This window comes from Ictidomys tridecemlineatus, chromosome Y (assembly GCF_052094955.1).
Source record: "Ictidomys tridecemlineatus isolate mIctTri1 chromosome Y, mIctTri1.hap1, whole genome shotgun sequence".
Lineage (NCBI taxonomy): Eukaryota > Metazoa > Chordata > Mammalia > Rodentia > Sciuridae > Ictidomys > Ictidomys tridecemlineatus.
In genome coordinates, this window is record NC_135494.1 from 12,294,148 (window position 1) to 12,312,170 (window position 18,023).

Consider the following 18,023-nt stretch of genomic DNA (forward strand, 5'->3'; position numbering starts at 1 on the left):
TATAGCATACATAAATATGAAGTAAAGGCCTAGTTTTTAAAATGTCATCCATCGAATAGTTGACACATGTCTGAGATATTTTTTATTTTGGAGGAGGTATTATTTAATAGGGAATTCCAACAGCTACATGATAGTGAAATGAGAAGTCTTGCATCCATTTTATTCTTTGTGATGATTTTGATGAGTAAGGATAAGATACTTCCTTGTTCCAATGAAGATGTTGCCCACTTCTGTGAATGGATGCACCGTGTCACCCACTACTTGCATATCTGCATGTTGTGCTTGACATTAACATCGTACTTGGCAGGTGGCAGAAAGTCAATACTGAAGTTAAGCTCTTGTGTTCCAGCAGCTGTGCTGCAGATCCTTGGTGTGCCACCTTGTGCAATCCATGCTGCTCTGTTCATGTTCCTATTGACTTCCTGGTGATGAGCATCATGGTCTCTTGGTCTTGAGAATGGCCAAGCATTTCTCTGTGAATGTGGAAGATGGGCATGTGGAAGGCTTCAGGGAGGAGAGATCATTGATCATGTACTCTAACCAATGTGCCCGTTTAATGACCTGTTTTTCTTCTTGGGTTTTAAGGGAGACACTGCCCTCAAACATTTCTGTGCAGCTGGGAATGCAGGCTTCTGCTTCACCTTGAAGGAAGCATTCCTGAATCCTTTCCAGAAGACATGAGAAGAGAGAGTGAGCCTCTGGTATCATGCAGGTTCCTTGCATTGCCCATGGGCTAGAGGAGAGAAGAGTTGCTTCATGAGATTTGATCCCCTTTTTCCTGAAAAGTTCCACACGGAGGTGAGTCCCCAGCATGTTTAGACATCATTTCAGACATCTTTGTTGATGGAAGTGAATCACACCCCCGATGATGTGGAAGAGCTAAAGATGGGTTTGCTATGAATTTTCTATTTCATTTCTCAGGGCCTGAGTCAAGCCAGCCATTGTGCTGTCAGCGCATGAGCTGCTGGTCAAATGTGAGGAAGTGGTCTTGCTTTATGAAAACACCACCCTGAGTCAGTGAGCCAGAGGCAGCCTGGAGTCCCTGTTTTCCTGTAAAGGCAGATTGCTGTGGATGGCCTCTGGCCTTGTCATGCAGCCCTGCTCAGAGTAGGGGATTGAGGGTCCAGGCAGATCCCAGTTCCTTTTGACCTTTATTGCCATTGGGCCGCCCCAGGGTCCTTGGACTCTACCTGGTCTTCTGGCCTGGGTCAGGGGATGTGAGGTTTGGAATTCCCCTCTGTGGCAGGATCCCAGGCCCCCCAGCCACTTGAGGGCAGCACATCCTTCCCTAATTGTGTTAGAGGGGGAGGATATTCCCGCCCATCCTCATCCATGCTCGTCCTGCATTTTGTAGCTTCGCACCTGAGGACCTTTATTCATTGACTTATGCTAAGATGAGTCAATCTGCAGTCTCCCAAGGGTTTACATTGTGGTAATTGACACCGAACATCTGTTTTGTAATTAAACCATTTTGGAGGACACAGTTGAGTGGCATTAAGCATGTTCATGTTGGTGTATAGGCGTCACCACCATGCATCTCCAGAACTCACGTGGACATACTCTTGCCATCAATGCGGAATTCTAGTGCCCTTGAGGCCCAGGAAAAGAACATTGTACTTTATCTTTTTATGAACCTGATAATTGAGAATCTGAGATAAGTGAAATCCTACAAAATTTGCCTTTCTCTGGACACGATCATTTTCAAGGGATGCAGTTCACCCCCACTCGTGGGCAGATCAGGTCCACTGCTAACTCTGCGGGTGTTTTAATTGCACTCTCAGTGACAGTGGTGACTGTGTGCACATGAGCTGTGTGTCCAGCTCAGATCCCAGGATATAGGGTCTTTGGTTCCACGCAGCCTATAGGTTGCCTGTTCCTTCAGGTGTCTGCAGGCCAGTGGCACGAAGGCCCTGGGCCTGGTGGTTTCTTTAGGTGAGTGCAATACGTGTCCACAGTGTCGTGGGACATGATGGACTATAAATAGAAGCAATGCCTGGATACTTCTGGGATCTCAGTAGGCTCAGCCTGTGTGCTGAGAATTGTTGTGACCTCCTAATTAGTGAAGCCCCAGAATCCCAGAGAAAAGGGCAAGTCCAGAGCAGTGGAACCTCACTGTCTCTGAGAGAACTTTTGGGGTGGGGTCCGGGATACATTGATGTGAGGACTCTGATGCAGAGTCACGTTTTTCGAAACCAGGTAGAGGTGCTCAGGAACAGCCTGGGCTGGCACGTGGGTTCCCCACCTCCACACCTGTGGAACATCTTGGGGCTCTGATTAGCACAGCAGCCTGACCACGTGAGGGCATCTGCTGTCTCTGCGTACAGTGAGCTGGGTTTTCTTCACGTCCCTCAACAATTCCACATAACACCAGCTCTGAACCCAGAGTCCTGGACACTTAGTTGAGGCTCCATCAGCTCCCACCTCTCTCTACCTGACAGAGCCCTCCTGGCTCCCTCTGCACTCATTACATTGAATATGAAAACCCGGAGGGTGGGACTTCCCGTCATCCAGAAGTTCCCAAACACATTCCACTGTTCCTGGAACTCAAATGGTTGGGGGGGCGACAAGCACCGTGGCATCCATGTGTGGGAACCATGGTAGCATAATCAAGAAACAGGAAGGAGAGGGGTTGGACTGATCAGTACAGATGGCAGGGCCTAGTACAGAGTGGAATGGAGAGTTCTCACCCGGGGTGATTGTTGTGATGTGCACAAATGCTCTGCTGGTGCTGGGGTGCCCGCATGGTTTCTGGGGTCTTGAAAGGCTACAGATGCCCACAGAGTGTTCTCAGATGCACAGTGGGAGGCCCGTTGCAATATGTACATGTGGAAGAAGTAGGAGACCCCCTTAGTGTGGAGGTGCCATCTAGAAGGCAGCCTCACTTCTCTGAAAAAGTTGATTGGAAAAAAAGGGTCCGTACCTGTGCCCAAAGGGCTATATATGCCCCTGGAAGTTGGTGGTGGAAATAGTTCTCCATCCATTAATCACTCCCTCACTCACTAATGTCCTTGTGCCCTTGAGAAAGGCTCTCCCTTTCCTGGTTTTCCTGAATAGAAATCCTCTTGCCTCTTGGGTGAATAGGGTTCTGGGTTGTGCAGAGGGTGGTGGTTTACTGAGCATCTTAGAGACTGTCCTTTATGGAGCCTAATGATCCCAACTGGGGAATGAGGCCAGGGTCCTAACTGTGGTTAGTGTGAGGACACCATGGGTTCAGAGAGGGAAAGAAGGACAAGGGAAACTCAGATGTCCCTTCATGGCCCCTGGAGTTAGAGGACTTACCCCTTTGCACCTGGGATCAGGAGACCTCATTTCCTCGAGGACACGCACACTCAGACGTTAATCTTGAGTGTGGGTTCCTTTCTTGGGTCCAGGGCTGTTGTTAGCCACCAGGAATGACAGTGCTCTCCATGCTTAGTGGAGCCAGTTTTTGCCAGGAAAGAGCCCGTGGTCACGCCTTGTGCGAAGCATCCCACGCCAGGGGCTCCCATCCCTACATTCCTGTCCTGAAAGGAAACCACTCAGAGGCAAGGTGGGTCCAACCACCTCCCATGTGTTCACTCATCACTGTGTTTCAGCAGTCACCCCAGTTCACAGTCCTGATGGGATTGGATGTGGCTCAGAATGTCACCTTCATGAGCTCTACTCTGCCACAGCTGCAGTTTTGCAGTGGGAGAAACTCAAAACCTCAAAACACATGCACATGAAAGAAAAGAGCAAGAGCCAGAGCCCAAACAGGGCCACATGTGGCAAGGACAGCTGGAGTGCCTAGGTTGGGACTCATAATGATGTCAGTGGGGTGGCATTGCTGCTGACACCAGCATGATAACAGAGAGCCTGCCCTGCTCATTTTGCGGAGCAGTGTGTTGGGGAAGGCAGAAGAAATTGAGAGGCAGGATTGTGTTTGGCCCTAGGAGGAGGTTTGGTAAAAGGCCAGTGTGAGTTGGAGGGCCTGGGCAGATAGAGAGAGGCCAGGGCACACCCCAAAGCCTGGAGACTGCACTTGATGTCCAGGGTTGTGAAACACCACCTCCCCTCTTACTCACAACTGAGAGCAAGGGGCATTGATGAGTTCAGTTTGTGTGCGGCTGCATCCAAGGTGGCTCGGCTAGGCACCTCTGTTTCCTTGACTCAGGAGGCTGGGAGTCCAGGCTCCACTGAGGCTCGGCTGGGAGGATCGGACTCTGAGTTTATGCCTGTGTTTCTGGTAGAATCCATGTTGGCTGAGCCTCAGTGTTTTTGCAATGAGAGGATGGGTGACTGTCATGTCTTTATCACAGGACACACTTGCTAAATGGATTTGTTTGCTCTGGGGAGGAAAGAGAGAGAGGGGAGTGGTGCTGGAGACAGGGATGCAGACAGGGGTCATGGACTTGGCATAACTCAGTCTTGGAGGTGATATCCCATCACCTGTACCCACTTCAATTCCCATGAATCCAGAGGCTGAGCCCCCTTGAGGTGAGGGGTGAACCGGTTCTGGGCAGCAGGATGCTGTGGTACCTCGGAGTCTCTGTGAGACCCCAACACTAGACACACTTGGCCCTTTTGAAATCTTAGGAGAAGCCTTGGGAAGTTGTATGGCAGAGGGGAGCAGCCTCTGCATCTCAGTCCCCTCCAACTTGCCATGGTGTAGAGAGGGAACTGCAGCCACGATGGGACGGACATTGGCCACGTCCCTGTGTGGGACACAGGCCTGATTGAGTTGGGGTGCATTCTTTGTCTCTGCCCTTCTTGTGATTGTCCCATCTCTACATTTGTGCTTTAGCCACCTGTGAGTCCCATCTCTGGTTTCAGGAGAATAGAGGGTGTTATGGGCCAATAGACACAATAAACCCTAGAGATTAGATGCTACCTTACTTTCCAGAAAAGACTGGGCACACCATGAGTTGCACAATGATGGGACCAGGGTCCAAAACCTGCTGAGAGGGAAGGACTGGTTGTGAATGCATTTTTGAAGGCTCCAAGCTGGAACTCTAGTGGCACCAAGCAGGGCAGATGCTGGTGGGGATGTTTGGGTAGTTGTTGGTGAACACCTGCGCACCTGAGATGTTTAGGCATGGAGGAGAAATCAGCAGCTCATAGGGCTTTTGAAAGTGGTCTTATGTGAAAAGAGGCTCAGGTATGGGCACAGGAAATGACATCATTGCCTTGACAATGGATCAAACAGAACATGGAACCCTGGTATCCAGGCACCCACTTAACTGACCAAGCCATCCGAGCTCATTTGGTTGGAGAAACTGGAGTGAGAAGGATGTTCTCCTGTGGTTGCAAACAATGCCGAGCCTCAGGCTCCCAGGAATCTCAGGGGGGCCAACTAGCCCTTTTGTGGATGCACTGGGTGAGGCTTCATCTTAGACGCCAGAGCCTCTGGCAATTGTCGCAGAGGAGCTCAAGAGTAACAGTAAGTAGCACAGGGCAGGTGAGCCCAGCAGGCCCTCTAGTCTGATCCCTGATGAATGGCCCAGGACTCCTATTCTGACTGTGTGTGTGTGTGTGTGTGTGTGTGTGTGTGTGTGTGTGTGTGTGTGTGTGTGTGTGTTTGTACTGATGGGAACTGTCCCATTGTGCTTTGACTCTAGTGTATTGGCACAAGTCATTTTTCTGTTTGTCACCATTTCCATTTTAAACCAACATTCTTGGTCCCAACCCAGGGTGAAAATGATGAGAACACGGAGGAGCCCTTCAGGGTACAGAGCCTTGAACCTTACAGGGAGAACCAGCTGAGGAATGAGCTCCTGCCTGTCATTTGTGGGAGGAACCTACATTTCAGCAGCAACATGGGGTTAATCTCCTGGGATTCCATCCCCACCCAGCAGGTGCTGGATCTCTTGTTCCCAAGGTAAGCACCAGACCACCAAGCCCAAGTGTGTAGCCCCCTCATGCCTGGGTCTTGGGGCTGCCATGTACCTCTCAGGGACCCAAAGGTTTGTGATACCTAATGAGATAGAGGACCACACTCATAGTGGAATGTCAGTCCCAAATGGGACGAGTCCTGGAGGTGCCTGCCACAGCCTTGCAAGGGGAGTGAACTCCCCTCTCATGCAGAGAAACCATCCTGACTCCAGCTGATCCACAGAGGTCTGTGGAGCAGTCCCCACACACTGGGCACCACAGCTCAATGGTGTGCACTGAGCTCATTCCCAGGTGGACTCAGCGAGGCCAGGTGGTCTTTCTGGTGTGATATTGGCTTTGTGAAGAATGTAGATCTGTGCCAGAGGCATCTCAAAACTCAGGCCTTGGGAAAAGCACTTTTGGGTTAATAAAGACATGTTAATTTCCATAGTGGGACAGAGCATCCTAGCTGGGACATAGCTGGACAGGGGCTTTGGACATGGTGGCTCCCACACCCAGAGATATGTGGGAATCAGCAGTTTGGGCTCATTCACTGATGAACATGGAGAAAGCACCCACTGTGTGAAGATATGTTTCCAGTCACGTTTCATAATTCATTGAAAAATAGGGTGCAAATGACTGCCATTTTGTCCCTTTTCATGGGGGTCAGCCTCAAACCGCAGGTGCCATGAGTACATATCCTACATGTGACTGCATCCCTGACTCTATGGGGCATAAGTGCACGTTGTCCTCTTCAGTGACTATGGTGGACCCCTGGACCAACTTCAACATGGAATGGGCTTGGGGTCAAGAGGGTGGGCTCCTGTTTCCAGAATAGGGACCTGCAAGGTGATTTGACTTGGGAAGGCTGAGGAAAGACTGCTCTCCCCAGTGTAGGGTCAGAGGTTTTCTCTGGAGGCCGTGGCAAAGGCAAGGCCAGGGTTTTGCTGACTCCACACCTTCCTCCCCACAGTGCCTCACCTTCCTTCCTGGGGACCTGGGTGAACCTCTACTCCGAGGCTTCCCATCAGCCTCCAGGCTTTCTGAGTCTGCAGCAGCTGCTATCCATGTGGCTCCTGCTGGGAGGCTTGAACCTGGAACACCAAGCACACCACCTCCTGACCGCAATTGAAGATGGCAAATCAAGCCAGGCAAAGCCTGAGAGCCAGGCGGACTGTGGTGAGTACCTAAGGGTATATGAGGAAAGGTCCGACTCTTGTCCCACTGCAGGGAGTCTGTATGCCTGGTGTTGGGCTGGAAATTAGGACAAGCCTTTGTCCATTCAGGAAGTGACCCCAGTCTGCAAAGAGGTCCTGTGTGGGCTAAGGGCCTGAGTTCTTCCTGGCAGCAGGGGTATTGTCTGTCTGTGGGAAGGTCAGGGCAAGGCAGTCATGTTGGCATCTTTTCTCCTCTAGCTACATGCTCAGTTTCTGTCACGGCTCCTCAGCCAACCCCAGAGCCAGAGCCTTCTCCCAGGGAAGGGGCAGAGCCAGAGTCCAGGACATCAGGGGTCTCTACTCGGTCCTCCCCAAGGCCCCAATATAACAAGCGGATGAGAGGCAGGTGCCTCATTCACGTCTACCTGGAAAAGGAAAGGACAACACAGTATAGGAGCATCCTGGTGAGTCTTCGAGCAGGGGAGTCTCCTGGGAGCCCACAGTGGGGAAGACCGAGTCCACAGCAAACACTTTGGACTAGGCCTGTCTTCTTGAACTGGAGCTTCTGGAAGGTCAGGAAGGAGAGCAGAAAGTGAGCAAGAGAGAGGCGGGAGAGCAGCAGCATGCCAGGTCTGGGTGCGAGTGGGCCTGCGTGTTTTGGGGTGTGCAGGTCAGAAGTGCAGGAGTGAGTGCTGGGTTCAGAGGAGGTCAGAGAAATATCGAGGGTACAGGCCATCCTCTACTGACCTTGCTAATGAGGAGGAGTATATTGAACCATGGAGGTTGAAGCACAGGAGTTGGCAGTCATTTTCTTGTGTGTGGAAGGGGATATGTTGCTGGTTGAAGGGAAGGGAGCCATTGTAGAATGATTAGGGTGGGTAGGTGTGGGTCACAGAGAACTGGGGGCCTTGGAGGGGCCCATTAGTGTCCTAGTTTGCATGTATGTGAATAGAGATTTAGCGGCTCTCTCTGCAGAATTTTCCTGGGTGTGGGGTATCCATCATGAGACTCTGGTGTCCACCTCCAGGGGAGCCATGTTGAACCACTGCACCTGCTGGGTCTGAAACTCCTGACACCCAGCAAGCACTGACACTCTCGAGCCCAGCAGCTTCCATGCCTATCATTAAAGAGTCCTAGTGTGTGTTGTGCCCTGGCTGTCAGGACCAAAGCAACTAGGGTTTGTGCCTGGTCCACACAAAAATGCAGCTGTATCCCAGACCAGAGCAGGGATATGGAAGTGCACTGGACCATTCCACCCATCTTGATGGGACTAGAGTGTGTCTGTACAAAGTCTTTTGGTCCTTATTCCCTTGTCCCTGTAGGGCATAGCAGGTTGAAGCAAACTCTTGTACCAAGATTGGACTAGAGGCTCATAGGAAGACCCCCACATGATCACATGAAGGCCTCAGGTAGCAGGGTATCAAGATGGTACCCTTGTGTTGAGAGCTCACTTGTCTCTGATTGTCCTTGAGCACTGTCCTCTGGGTAGCTACTCCCAAATTCCCTCTCTGATGAGCTTTCTCCAACCCTGCTCAGGTGACCTGCCAGGACAGGGCTCCAGTCATCATCCGCAGGGCCTTAGATGCACACTTGCTCCAGCAGGAGGACCCAGAAAACTACGAGCTTCTGCAAATTCTCTCGAACCATCAGAGTAAGTGGAACCATCAGAGGGTAGGAAGCAGTGAGTCACAGTGGGCTCACGATAACTGGGAGCCAAAACACAGTGTGCATTGACTCAGTGCCCAGGATGAGTATGGTAGGACTTGTGCATAAAACAAAGTGTAATGATGGGGCATCAATCTGCAGGTTCTTCATGTTCCCCAGGGGCTGTGGACCTGCCTATCATGTGTTCTTTCCTTGGCCTGAGGAGGCATTGCAAAGCTATTATCCACAAGGGGCCAAGAAGAGAGGCTTCTTTGTCTTGTGTCAAAGAAGACAGACAACCACAGGGTGCCTACTTTGGCGACCTTTCCTGACCTAGTTGAGTACATGAGAAAAGCAGTTCAATGAAGAATCATTTCTGGTTTCCAATCTTTCTATTCATTGCAAACTGAGTCCACTTAGGACCAGAGGCCATTTCTAGAGAGAAGAGTGTGGTAGAATAGAACCCTTCACAGCCTGTAAACTCTTCTTGGATAGAGAGAGAGAGAGAGAGAGAGAGAGAGAGAGAGAGAGAGAGAGAGAGAGAGAGAGAGAGAGAGAGAAGAGAGAGAGAGAGAGGGAGAGGGAGAGAGAGAGAGAGAAAGAAGAAGAAGAAAGAGGAGGAGAAGGAGGAGGACGAGGAGGAGGAGGACAAGCATGAGGAGGACGAGGAGAAGGAGGACATGGAGGAGGAGAAGGAGGAGTAGAAAAATGAAAATAAGTTGAAGGAGGAGACCATGAATAAGAAGGTCAAGATGACTTTAAGAAAGAGCATGAGGAGAAGATGAAGAAGAACAAGAACAATAAGGAGAAACACAAGCCGAACAAGAAGTATAACAATAAATTGATTAAAAATGTGAATGAGAATTATACTCATGAGGAGAAAATGCAGAAGTGGGGAACTCAAGAGAAATATATATCTCTGGATGGCACAGCCCTGCTGTGGACATCCTCCACCTACGCTCAACACACCTCCAAACCATACCCCTCCAATTATTGTAGCCCTGTATGAGTGGATGAATCCACTGGCAAGGTGGAGGCACCCACCATCAAGTGCTTTTCCCCAAACCCACCTGTGATCATTGCTGCAGTGTGGAGAAAACCTTGAACACATGAGTCTTAGGGGACCAATCTAGATACAAAGTGTAGCTGTTTGTCTTTGGTGGGTCCAACGTGAACTAAGAGGGTCTAGGGTACAAGGGGCTATTTCCTTGAAAGGTGTTCCTGTAGGGGACCTCCTGTGCATAGAGGGTCCTCAGGGAGAAATCAGTGGGGAGTCTTTGGTGGAACAGTAGCTGGATTCGGGGGCTCTCAGGTCTGTGTGTGAGACCTGAGCTGGCAGAGGCTCTCAGTTGTGGGGGATGTTGGGTAGTGTATTCCTTGAGTGTCACCTACCACGCCTCTGCCCCTGCCTCTCCAGAGCTGAGGATTCCTGCAGATGGAAACGTATATTACGCCCTGGATGGCAGAGTGGATTATGACTTTCTTCTTCGGGAAACAGCTGCCAGCAAGTTGTTTAAAGTCAAGCCAAAGGAGGTAAACAGCCACCTTCTTCAGTCTTTACTCCTGGTGCCACTCCACATCCTCCAAGGGGACAAGAACCTCAGGTTCTGGATGGATGTTGTAGAATGCCCTCAGAGCCAATGCCAGGCTGGGTGGGGTGCAGGTGCTGGGCTTTGCTGATGTTGTCATCCCCCACAGTTCTTGGAGCCTTCTGTGGCAGTGGCATCCAGGATCCCAGCAGCTGTGAGCAGCAGCTCTGCGGTGGCTGCAGGACCATTGCCCCAGGCCACCCAAAGCAATGAGTGGTGCATGAGAAAAGTCACCAATAGCAGCTCCTCACCGCTTCACTCCAGCGAGCAGGTGGAAGACAGCCGCTTTGTCCACGTCCTCCTAGAGGGACAGAGCCTGAGGGAGACAAAGCGCATCCCGGTAAGCCTGACAGCAGGGCTGCCTCCTGGGTGTCCACACAGTGAAAGGCAGGAGACACAGCTAACCCTGGGGCTGTGGTGGGAAATTAAGAAGAGAGAGGTCAGTCTTAAGGGCTTGACCTGAGGGGGGAGAGCCTCAGCATGCCCAGCTGCAGCGGTGAGTGGGCCTGTGTATTGTGGGTGTGGCAGGCCAGAAGTGCAGATGGACAGATGAAGGCATCTGCTGTGCACAGATGAAGGCAGAGATATGTCCAGGGTGCAGGCTGCAGTGCCTAGAACTTGGTATTCTCAATGAGTGAGGTTGGAGCAGAGGAGCTGGCAGTGACTTGTCACATGTGTAGGAGGGGGTGTGTTCCTGGTAGCAGGGAAGAGAACCTCCTTAGTATGACTAGGTGTGGAAATTTGGGGTCGGGATCACCTGGGGGGTCATGCCACAGCTTCGGAATGTCAGCCTTTGCATGTAAGTAAATACAGAACTATAGGGGTTCTTGGCAGAATTTCTATGGCTGTGCAGTAGACACGCTAATGCTGCAGGTGTCCAGCTGCAGAGGAGACATGTTCAGTGACTGCCAGTGCTGAGTCAAGTACATCATTAGAACCAGACCCGCACCGAGCTTCCAGAGCCCAGGGCCTCTCCAGGCTATCATGAAGCACTCAAGTGCACACTCTTGTATCTGAGTCTGTTTTGTGTAGTGGCAGTCAGGACCAAAATTTTCAGTGCATCTGCCTCTTCCACCCACAAAGGCAGCCTGCATCCCAGAGCACACTTGGTGCGCAGATCCCTGGCCCATTGCTGTCATCTCAGTGAGATGAGAGTGTGTCTGTGCATAGGTAGTTTGGTCCTTTGACCTGAGTGAAATGTGGCTCCCCAGGGGGAGGGGAGATGGCAGGTACAGGCAGATATTTGTACCAGGATTGTTCTAGTAGCACGTTGCAAGAACCCAGGGGGTATATGGAGGCCACACTCAGGTAGCAGGATAACAAGATTGTGCCCTTGTATATGTAGCTAACTTTTCTCCTGAATGTTTGACCACAGTCTTCTGGGTAGCTCCTCTAAAAGCCATTCTCTGATGACATTTGTCCCACCCTGATCTAGGTGACGTGTCAGGAGAGGGTGACAAGCCTCATCCGCAGGGCCTTGGACCAAAATTTGTTGCAGCATGAGGATGTGGACAACTTTGAGCTGCTGAGAATGATGTCTCTGCATGAGAGTAAGTCGGACAATCAGACAGTGGGGAGACATGATCCACAGTGGGCTCAGGATAACTCACAGCCAAGAGAAAGTGGGCCTTGGCCCTAAAACAGCCAGAGTGTGGTGGGCCTGGAGCAGGAAACCAAGTGCAGTGATGGGCGTGTCCAATGTGGAGGTGTTCAGTGCGGCCCCAGGGGGCTGCTGGACCTCCCTAAACGTGTTCTCCCCTGGACCTGGTCTGGCAATGCAAAGCTAATATCGATGAGGGCAAGGCAGAGAGAGGCTCAATCCATCATCAGTTTGGTTTATGGCTCACTGATAAGGATGCCTTCAAATGAAGAGGAGCAGAGCATGGGTCCTGATTGGATCAGCATTGCTATGGACGGAAGCCGCACAGGTCCCAATCCATGGCCAGGATATGAGAAGTCCTGCCTACTCAAGAATGTCAGGATTGCAGCAACTGGGAACAGGACTCAGTGAAGAGGAAGTCAAGGCCAGGGGACAGCCTGTTTGGGTTCTTTTTGGAACAATTCCAAGTCCTCTGTGCCTGGGTGCCCATCTCCTGGAGATATCAGAATGGCCAGGTTATTATTCCTTCCAGCAACAAAGAAGGGCATCTGAAGAACAGAGGCCACAATGCTGAGCTGTCCACAATGCCAGTGCTCTTTCCTTTCTTGTGAGCCCGACACTCCTAGCCTCCACCATCCCAGCCTGTCCACAGTAGAACCCACCATCTGTCGGGCACGTAAGTGAGTTTTCCCATTTTCACACACCGCCTCATTTGAGTTGGCTCTGTCTCACACATGAGGAAGACTGAGGTGCAAGGAGCTGGGCAAGGGGCAGTGTCTGCGAATCTCAGGGACTTGGGAGGCAGTGCAGGGGGATGGGGATTTCCAAACAGCCTCAGAAACTTCGGGAGACCCTTTACCCAAGTCAAAAGGCCTGGGAATGGTCTCAGTGCTTAAGTGCCTCTGGTTTTATCCCTAGTAAAAAAATAAGCCAGTCAAAAGGAATTACCAAACCGAGAATCTACAAAGGTGATTTTAGAAACAGACTTTCAACCCAAGCATCAGTTGAGAGCAGGCTCCAGACCAGGGGAGGTTTGTGTGTAACAGACGTCAAAAGGGAGGACTCCGGGGGGCCTGGAACCCACTAGGTGTGATGGCATCTATGCCTTATGGCAGGAGGGTGGCAGTGATGCTGGCCCTCTCCTAGATTTTGGAAACCTTGTTTTCATTGGGGAAGCTTTATGGAGGTGGAATCTATTTTAGCAATCCTGGTCCAGATGAGGTGCTGACTACCACAGGTAGAAGCCTATCCAGAATGTGGTGTGTGTTATTCAGTCTTTCCTGACTGTGACAATGACAAAGAAAGGAAGTCGCTTGTCTTTGGTCTTGGTTTCACTCCTGGCCATTGATTGAGAACTGATTTCATCTTGGACTACTGAACAGAGGCTGCATCTGGGCAGAAGAGTGTGATAGATTTGAACTCCTCAGGACGCCCCACCATTGCCAGAGAAAGAAGGAGAAGGAGGAGGAGGAGAAAGAGACACTCCTGAGTGGGGAGAGGATCACACGATAAAGAGCAGGAGGCAGAAGAAGAAAAAGAAGGAGGTGAACAGAAGGAAGGGTGGAGGGAGATACACAAGAAGAAGAACAAGAAGGAATCATGTAAGAACAGGAAAAAGACCCAGAAAGAACTACAAGAAGATGCAGGACAGAAAGAAGAGCCAGAAGTAGAACAAGAACCAGAATAAAAGTACCAAGCAGACAGCTCCTGATGAGAAACAAGGGGAAGGAGAGCGATCCTAGAAAACAATAGAGTTCTCCAGGGCACCACCCTGCTGAAGTCCTCCCATGTCCATGCCCAACACACCTCTGATGGATACCACCTCCCCTCCGCGTATTCATCCATGAGTGGATTCATCCAGGGCAAGGGGATGAATTCGCCCACCATCCAACGCTTCCCTGAATGCCCATGTGTGAGCATGGCTGCCCTGGGGAGAAAGGCCTAAGCACAGGAGCCTTTGCCAATCCTGATGCAGATCCTAGCAGTGTCCCTTTGGCAGATCCAACCTGCACTGAGAAGTTCTGGGCCCAAGGTGCTGTTTCCATTGCCAGGTGCTCTTTTGGTTTAGAATCCTGTACATCATCTTCTCCAGGGAAGAATCACTAAGGGAGTCTTTGGTGGCACTGTAGCTGGATAGGAGGGCTCTCAATTCTGGTGCAGGCTCGCCCTGGCGGAGACTCTCAGGGGTTGTGGGTGTTTTGTGGTATAATCCTTGAGTGCCACCTAACAATTCTCTCCACTTTGCTCTGCAGAAATCAAGGTCCCTGACCACTCACTGATGTATCTGTCCATGAATCCACAAATAAAATATTATTTCATCGTGAGGAAACGCCGCGAGGTCAAGGGAAAGGAGGTAAACACCTACCTTATTCAAGCTGTACTTGTGCTGCCATTCCACTCCCACCTGGGGAAATAAGAAGCCCGAGCACCTGGACATATGTGCTAGAAGCCCATAGAGCCAACTGACAGGCTGGGGTGGCTTTCTGTTTCTGGGTTTGCTGATGTTCCATCCCCCACAGTTCTCAGAATCAACCTGCAAGTCCTCCAGGCCGCTTTCCCACAAGCAGGTGGGAGACACCTGCTTAATTCGTGTCCACTTAGAAACACAAAGTCCAAAGATGGCCAAGACTGTTTTGGTAAGCCTGGGAGCAGGGGTGTCCCCTGGTGCTTACACCTGGGTGGGGAGCAGACACTGGTCCAATACCATGAACTACTCATGCCCTCTTGAATTTGGAGCTTCTGGATGATCAGGAGGATAGATGGGAATCAACAAGGAAGAGGTCAGTGTGAAGGGCTGGAGCTGAGATGAGGGAGAGCAGCAGCTTGTCCACCGCCATGTCTGAGGGAGTCTGTGTGTCAGGTGGCAGCATGCAGTCCAGAAAGGCAGAGGCAGGTATGGGTGACAGATGAGAACAGGCCAGGACCTAGGTTGCAGGTTCCCCTGTATGGGATGCTGGCCTCTATGGAGCAGGACACCAGTATGAGGTTCTGCATGTTCCTTGAACAAGGAGCTGAGAGGGTCTCTCTGCAGAGTCAGTATGGATGTGGAGCAAGCACACTAAATGTCCAGGTAACCCAATGACCACCCTTGCCGGATGAGGTGCCCTTGTACACCCCAGCCAGCACTGAGCCTCTGGAGGCCAGGAGCTCTCATGGCTATCTTTCGTCACTCCTGTGTGTGGTCATGTTCCTGGGTCTGATTTGGGCCCTGGCAATCCAGACCAAAGCCTCTCGGTTTTGTGCCTAGGCCATTCCCAATGCCGCCTGCATCCTCGGGCAGACCTAGGATCTTGGAGGCTATTGTCCCATTCCTCCCAACTTGTGGGATGAGATTGCATCTGTATACAGGTAGTGGGGTCCTTTCACTTGGAGAGAAGTGCAGCTCCACAAAGAGCAATGGCAGGTCCAGGAAGTCCTATGTACAAGGATTGGGCTAGTAGCCTATGTGAAGAGCCCACGCGATGAGCAGGAGGTCAGCCTCAGGTAGTAGGGTCATGGATGTTGCCCTTGTATTTAGAGTGGAGGTGCCTCCAGAATGGCCCTGCCCACTGTCCTTGAGTAGTCACTTCAAGGCCCATTTCCTGAAGGCCTGTCTCCCATGCTGCTCCAGGTGACCTGCCACGATCGGGCTCCTGTCGTCATCCGCAGGGCCCTCGAGCTACACTTGCTTACTCAGGAGAAGCCGGAGGAATATGAGCTGGGCCAAATCATGTCTCACCGTCAGAGTAAGTGGGACAATCAGATGACAGAGAGCAAGGGTCAGGATGTGGACTCAGGTCAACTCTTAGCACCAAAGAGTAGTCTCTGACCCCCAAGAACACTCCAACAGGGTGTGTTGGGCTCGTGCACAAAGCCAACTGCACTTCTGCTGGTGTAAGCTCTCCAGGTGTTTTGGTATACCCCAGTGGCTAGTGCGGCTCCGCCACCAGGTGCCCTGCCCAGGACATGAAGACGCATGCAAAGCTGACATCATTGAGGAGTGAGGAGGAAAGCCTCTTTCCAGGAGCAGTATGGTTCTGTGGTCTGAGATAGGAGTGGTTTCAGAGGAACATGGGCATGCATGGGCTAAAGATGGAACTGGCATTTTGTGGACTGAAGGAGTAGGATTGAAAGCCTTCTGTGTGACAAGAAACCACTGCCTGGGCAGAGCATTGCCAAGATTCTAGCAAGCAGTAACAGGATGAAATTGGGAAGAAAACACAGCCTGGGGGACAGCTTGAATCATCTGTTTTTGCATAAATTCCATGGTCTTCCGCACTTGAGTCCACTAGCCAAGGAGTGATCCCAATAGCCAGGTTATGATCCCTAACTAGAGTCAGATGAGGGCTTCCTGAGCACGTAGCCACAGAGCTCATCTGATAATAATGTCAGCACTTTTTCATTGGTTGGTTGGTTGGCTTTTGTGAGCCAAACACCTCAGCAGCCATTATCCCAGCCTATGTACACTGAAGACCACCATCCCAATGAGTTCTAGGATCACTTGTCTCCTATCTTAACCTTCTGTTAGGTTAGTAGAGTCTATGGAAGAGGAAGTCTGTCTGGGGCCTTGGTAGCCTAAGAAATTCATAGCAGAGATCCCCACATCCAACCCAGAAGGGATGGAGAACAGGCTCTAGGTTAGAGGAGGGCGACAGGAAAGAGGTGTTCAGAGGAAGGAGAAGCTGGCTGTTGTATTCCCCCACTCGGGGTCATGGCACCACTGGGCCATACACCATGTCGGAGGGAAGCAGTCCCTTTGCTGGTCTTTGGAATCATTGTTCTCAGGAGGGCAGAATTTGGAATGTGGCCTCCATTCTCAGAAGCCTGGTTCACATGGAAGCAGGCTCCACCAATGCAGAAGTGTGGCTCTAATGTGGTATCCGTGCTGGTCAGCCTGTCCTCACTGTGGCCATACTTGAGAATCCTAGGCCTTTTCTCTGGGTTTCACAACTTTCTCTTTGGTTGTGCACTGAGGCTGTCCATAAAGCTCTAGTGTGTGGCAGTGGACAGCTCCTCAGCCCTTGCCACAAAGGCATAGACTGGGAGAGAGAGAACAAGGCTGGGAGAGAGGGAGAGAGAGAAAGACGGAGAGGAGAAGGAGGACCTCTACTTGGAGAATGAGGATTCAGTGGAGCCAACAGGGACAAGGTACTGTTGCCCAGGGCGCACTCCTGTTTAGGTCTTCCTCCAAGCATGCTCAACCTTTCTTCCAGTCCCTCCCACCTCCCAGTAGTGTATTCATCTTGAATGAGAATTTCATGTTGACATCAGAGCACTCACCATCCAATGCTTCCTTCCAAACCCACCTGTGAAGATGGCTCATGTGGGGTCTGAATCTTCGGCACTTTTGTGGGAGATTTCAGATGCAAACCCTAGTGGTGTGCTTTGGCAGACGCAAGAGGACCTGGGATGTTTTGGAGTCCAAAGCCTTTGGTAGGAACAGACATTAGGTCTGTTGAAGTGCTCTGCCTAGTTCTTCCTCAGGGAGAACTGTGGAGGCTGTCTTGTTGGTATTGGTGCTGAATTGGAGAGCTCTCAGGTGTGTGGCTCAGTTCGTTTCTGGCACAGGCTCTCAGATGTTGGGGTGTCCCAGGGAGCACCTCCCGAGCCACCTTATTTTGTACACCCCTCTCTCCCCAGAGCTGAGGATTCCAGCGCAGGCCAACGTATTTTACGCAAAGAACCCTCACACAAAACCCAACTTCGTGCTGAGGAAAAGGAGCCTCTCCCAAAAGAATGATGAGTGGATCCAGCCTCAACCTCCCTCTCGTCCTGCAAAGAAGGCTCCAGCCCTCCTGAGGATGCTTGCAAAACCATTCTGCTGCTGTGTGCCTGGGCGGGGCTGAGGCAGCCCAGGAATATTTACATTGATTACTATTTGCTTCAAAGTTTGAATCTATAGTTTGCCATTGTCCTTGACCTTGTTTAGTAACACAGTTGTTACTCTATCCTGTATTTGTTGTTTCCATTAATATATTATTATTTTAAAATATATATGTTTTTGTTACTTGATCTACTCTGATGATTTGAGTATACTAAATGTAACAGTGTTTCCTAAAGGACACATCCAAACCAACAGGAAGTAATGTTTTATTCTATCAGCAAGAACTTTGGTTTTTAGGAGTTTGGCAGATGGCATTATCTGAGTCAGTTTTCCAATGGGGGAAATGAAGTATCAGCTGTCATGGTACAAACACAAACAAAGACACACAAACACACACAAGA

The 18,023-nt window shown here is 50.8% G+C and overlaps 1 protein-coding gene across 4 annotated transcripts; it reads left to right on the top strand.

Annotated features, from left to right (window-relative positions):
• Nucleotides 1-476: 476 nt before the first annotated feature.
• On the top strand, nucleotides 477-17,808 carry LOC144372028 (uncharacterized). Of its 4 annotated transcripts, none has more exons than XM_078035449.1 (12): nucleotides 477-798; nucleotides 5,649-5,836; nucleotides 6,803-7,008; nucleotides 7,245-7,450; nucleotides 8,523-8,637; nucleotides 10,048-10,163; nucleotides 10,329-10,559; nucleotides 11,655-11,769; nucleotides 14,072-14,172; nucleotides 14,339-14,455; nucleotides 15,430-15,544; nucleotides 17,439-17,808. In XM_078035449.1, exons 1-12 carry the CDS (start codon nucleotides 757-759, stop codon nucleotides 17,642-17,644), a joined length of 1,758 nt encoding a protein of 585 aa, XP_077891575.1. In that variant the 5' UTR covers nucleotides 477-756; the 3' UTR covers nucleotides 17,645-17,808. The 4 variants fall into 4 exon arrangements, with proteins under 4 accessions (XP_077891575.1, XP_077891576.1, XP_077891579.1 ...); XM_078035451.1 differs by lacking the exon at nucleotides 477-798 and adding an exon at nucleotides 3,265-3,529; XM_078035450.1 differs by lacking the exon at nucleotides 14,339-14,455 and having other exon boundaries at nucleotides 478-798.
• Nucleotides 17,809-18,023: the final 215 nt, after the last annotated feature.

Coding starts and splice junctions, on each gene's coding strand:
- LOC144372028 (XM_078035449.1), top strand. CDS start 757: ATGAGATTTGATCCCCTTTTTCCTGAAAAGTTCCACACGGAG. Junction 799..5,648: donor CTGAAAAGTTCCACACGGAG/GTGAGTCCCCAG, acceptor GTCCCAACCCAG/GGTGAAAATGATGAGAACAC. Junction 15,545..17,438: donor AATCATGTCTCACCGTCAGA/GTAAGTGGGACA, acceptor CTCTCTCCCCAG/AGCTGAGGATTCCAGCGCAG.